This window comes from Triticum aestivum, chromosome 5D (assembly GCF_018294505.1).
Source record: "Triticum aestivum cultivar Chinese Spring chromosome 5D, IWGSC CS RefSeq v2.1, whole genome shotgun sequence".
Taxonomy (NCBI): Eukaryota; Viridiplantae; Streptophyta; class Magnoliopsida; order Poales; family Poaceae; genus Triticum; species Triticum aestivum.
The window spans coordinates 546424822-546428480 of record NC_057808.1 but is presented as its reverse complement, the minus strand read 5'-3'; the positions used below and the strand labels follow the sequence as shown (position 1 = coordinate 546428480).

Below are 3659 nucleotides of genomic sequence, written 5' to 3'. Positions count from 1 at the left end.
CTATACGTAGCAACACGCCATGCTCTGTCTGCCGGATCTCCATGGTCGTCGTGAAAAGTCTCCGGGGAAGAAAAGGAAAGCTTCTCGATCGTTAGCTACCCTCTTGCGACCTGCAGCAAGGCTCTTAGCATGCGGGTTGCAGCACGTCCCTGCCTACATATACATGTGCGGCGACGCTACTACGTACTACATCACCTCACAGGGTCACCAGCTCCTACCTTCTTGCTGAACAATCCAAGCTAGCTAGGCGTACGTGGTGAGCCGATTGATCGAGCATGGCGTCCGCTACTGCAGCTGCCGCGGTTCCCCGCATGAAGCTGGGCTCCCAGGGAATGGAGGTCTCGGCGCAGGGGCTCGGCTGCATGGGCATGTCCGTCGCCTACGGTCCGCCCAAGCCCGACGCCGACATGGTTGCGCTCATCCACCACGCCGTCGACGCCGGAGTCACCTTCCTCGACACCTCCGACGTCTACGGCCCGCACACCAACGAGATCCTCCTCGGCAAGGTAATTAAGCTTGGTCCTAGAATTAAACGGTTTGATCTATTCTACGGATGTGCGCTCATCAAGGTGCTCGATCATGTCGTGACAGGCGCTGCAAGGCGGCGGCGTGAGGGAGAAGGTGGATCTGGCCACCAAGTTCGGCGGCTTCTTGGGAGAGGATGGGTGGAGTGTCCGCGGGGACCCGGCGTACGTGCGTGAGGCGTGCGAGGGCAGCCTCAAGCGGCTCGGCGTCGATTGTATTGATCTCTACTGCCAGCACCGCGTAGACACCAGGGTGCCCATCGAGGCCACGGTGAGTACTTAACCTCCATTCTGTAATTCGTTTCTTGTTTTTCATATTACAAACTTCATTTATACTTGCACGTTGTTATTATAGATTGGCGAGCTCAAGAAACTAGTTGAAGAAAGAAAGATAAAGTACATCGGATTATCCGAAGCATCTGCAGCAACGATCAGAAGGGCGCATGCCGTTCATCCTATCACTTCAGTTCAGATGGAATGGTCACTATGGAGTAGAGACGTGGAACAAGACATCATTCCGACTTGCAGGTGTTGTGCGAAAACCACCTGTATATTTTGTTTATTGAAAATCGTGAACTTTCCCCGCAAAAAAAAAAAGAAAATCGTGAACTTTTTGTACCAAATGTAATATTTTTTCTTGACAATTTCAGAGAACTTGGAATAGGAATTGTGTGTTACAGCCCACTTGGTAGAGGGTTCTTCTCTGTAGGATCGAAATTGGCCGACTCACTGTCAGATGACGACTTCCGCAAGGTGACTCCCTTTTTTTACACATATTCTGGTAGCTTCTTAATTCTTTATTATCTTTTGGCTTCTAAATATAATCTTCCATCATCTAACTTACGGTGCTTATATTTTGTGTAAATATTCATCTTTCGATTGTGTAGAAACATTTTATGTTTTTACATAAGTGCATCGTAAGTTTATTTCTAGAAAAGAAAAGTGAGACTTCTATGATTTGTTGGCTCTTTCACTGACAGAGTTCTACTATTGCAGCTTTTACCTAGATTTCAGCCAGAGAATCTCGAGAAGAATGCCCTGATATTTGAGAGTGTTAACGCAATGGCAGCAAGAAAAGGGTGCACACCATCACAACTTGCATTGGCATGGGTTCATCATCAGGGGAGCGATGTTTGCCCCATACCGGGCACAACAAAAATGGAGAATTTCAATCAGAATGTGGGAGCACTGTCTGTGAAGCTCACACCAGAGGAGATGGCCGAACTCGAGTCTTACGCTGCCACAGGTGATGTCCATGGTGACCGATACCCTGAAATGATGAATACTTGGAAGGATTCTGAGACCCCTCCATTGTCCTCTTGGAAAGTTGAGTGTTGAATAAACTAGCTAGCTGTTGGTTTTCCATATATTTTTTGTTTCATGTTTAGCAGCGCACGAGCCCACGTATTGTGTGGATGCCGTCCGCGTCGAGTCAGGCAATGGCATGTGTGTCCATGTCGCTGCCATGCGTGCAACATGGTCTAGCTGCACGACCGGTCCGTGGGATGGCACAGATCGTCCGGTTTGCGGCCTAATAACTTGAGCACGACGTCTTCCTTATGCAAATAAATTGAGAAAGAGAACGAGAGAAAAGCAGCAAATTTGTACGCTGCACAAAATCATCTTGCATTTGTGCCCTTGCGAATTAAACCCATGTTCATCCCGCACCCGCCACCGGCAGTGAGTTGAGAGTTAACCATTGGTACTATAGCCGCCCAAGAGGATGCCGAAGCAGATGGTGAAGAGTGATGTTGACGACCACACCTCCAAGCCACCCCCACCCCCCAAGAAGGCCTTGTTTGGTAATAGGGGAACAAACCTCCATAGTGGAAGTAATCCTCATGACACTACTGCAGGAATGGCTAGTAGTAGCGGGGGCCAAAATCCCAGTAGTGGCGGGCAATGCTCCCAGGGCTGTAACGCCTCGGACATAACCGCCGGTTACTAGCCGTTACTCCTGTCGGGATTTAGACTGGTCCCACAAATCAACACTAGTCTTTCCTACGCACTTTGTCCTCACTCGTGCGCACCTGATACCAACTTTCTAGTTGGTCACCCATCCTAAAATTGCTGCAAGCTGAGCATGCTTAACTTCGGAGTTCATTCCGAATGGGCTCCCTATTGGGGAACGTAGCATGCAATTTCAAAAATTTTCCTACGATCACGCAAGATCTATCTAGGAGATGCATAGCAATGAGAAGGGGAGAGTGTGTCCACGTACCCTCGTAGACTGAAAGCGGAAGCGTTAGGTTAACGCGGTTGATGTAGTCGAACGTCTTCGCGATCCAACCGATCAAGTACCGAACGTATGGCACCTCCGAGTTCTGCACATGTTCAGCTCGATGACGTCCCTCGAACTCTTGATCCAGCAGAGGGTCAAGGGAGAGTTTCGTCAGCACGACGGCGTGGTGACGGTGATGGTGATGTGATCTTGCGCAGGGCTTCGCCTAAGCACTACGACGCTATGACCGGAGGAGCAAACTATGGAGAGAGACGCCGCACACGGCTTGGAACAATTGTTCTGTCTCCAAGGGGTGCCCTGCCCACGTATATAAAGGAGGGAGTGGGAGGAGGTCAGCCCTAGGGGGTGCGCCATAAGGGGGGAGTCCTACTAGGACTCCCAGCCCTAGTAGTATTCGCCCCTCCCCCCCCCCCTTCTTTTCCTTCTCATGGAGGGGGGAAGGGGGAAAGGAGAGGGAGTAGGAGAAGGAAAGGGGGGTGGCGCCCCTTCCCTAATCCAATTCGGCCTCATCCCTTGTGGGGGGCGCACCAGCCCCTTGTGGGCTGGTTAGCCTCCCTCCTATGGCACATATGGCCCGTATCTTTCCCCGGGGGGTTCCGGTAACCCCTCCGGTACTCCGGTATGTACCCGATACATTCCGGAACACTTTCGGTGTCCAAATACTACCTTCCAATATATCAATCTTTACCTCTCGATCATTTCGAGACTCCTCGTCATGTCCGTGATCTCATCCGAGACTCCGAACGAACTTCGGTCACCAAAACACATAACTCATAATACAAATCGTCATCGAACGTTAAGCGTGCGGACCCTACGGGTTCGAGAACTATGTAGACATGACCGAGACACATCTCCGGTCAATAACCAATAGCGGAACCTGGATGCTCATATTG

General features: G+C 50.5%; 1 protein-coding gene across 3 annotated transcripts; it reads left to right on the top strand.

Annotated features, from left to right (window-relative positions):
- Positions 1 to 233: 233 nt before the first annotated feature.
- LOC123126125 (probable aldo-keto reductase 2) lies at positions 234 to 1945 on the top strand. 3 transcript variants are annotated; one of them, XM_044546520.1, is made up of 6 exons: positions 234 to 506; positions 592 to 795; positions 880 to 1052; positions 1175 to 1277; positions 1412 to 1441; positions 1521 to 1945. In XM_044546520.1, exons 1-6 carry the CDS (start codon positions 276 to 278, stop codon positions 1860 to 1862), a joined length of 1083 nt encoding a protein of 360 aa, XP_044402455.1. In that variant the 5' UTR covers positions 234 to 275; the 3' UTR covers positions 1863 to 1945. The 3 variants fall into 3 exon arrangements, with proteins under 3 accessions (XP_044402455.1, XP_044402456.1, XP_044402454.1); XM_044546521.1 differs by lacking the exon at positions 1412 to 1441 and having other exon boundaries at positions 1175 to 1229; XM_044546519.1 differs by lacking the exon at positions 1412 to 1441.
- Positions 1946 to 3659: the final 1714 nt, after the last annotated feature.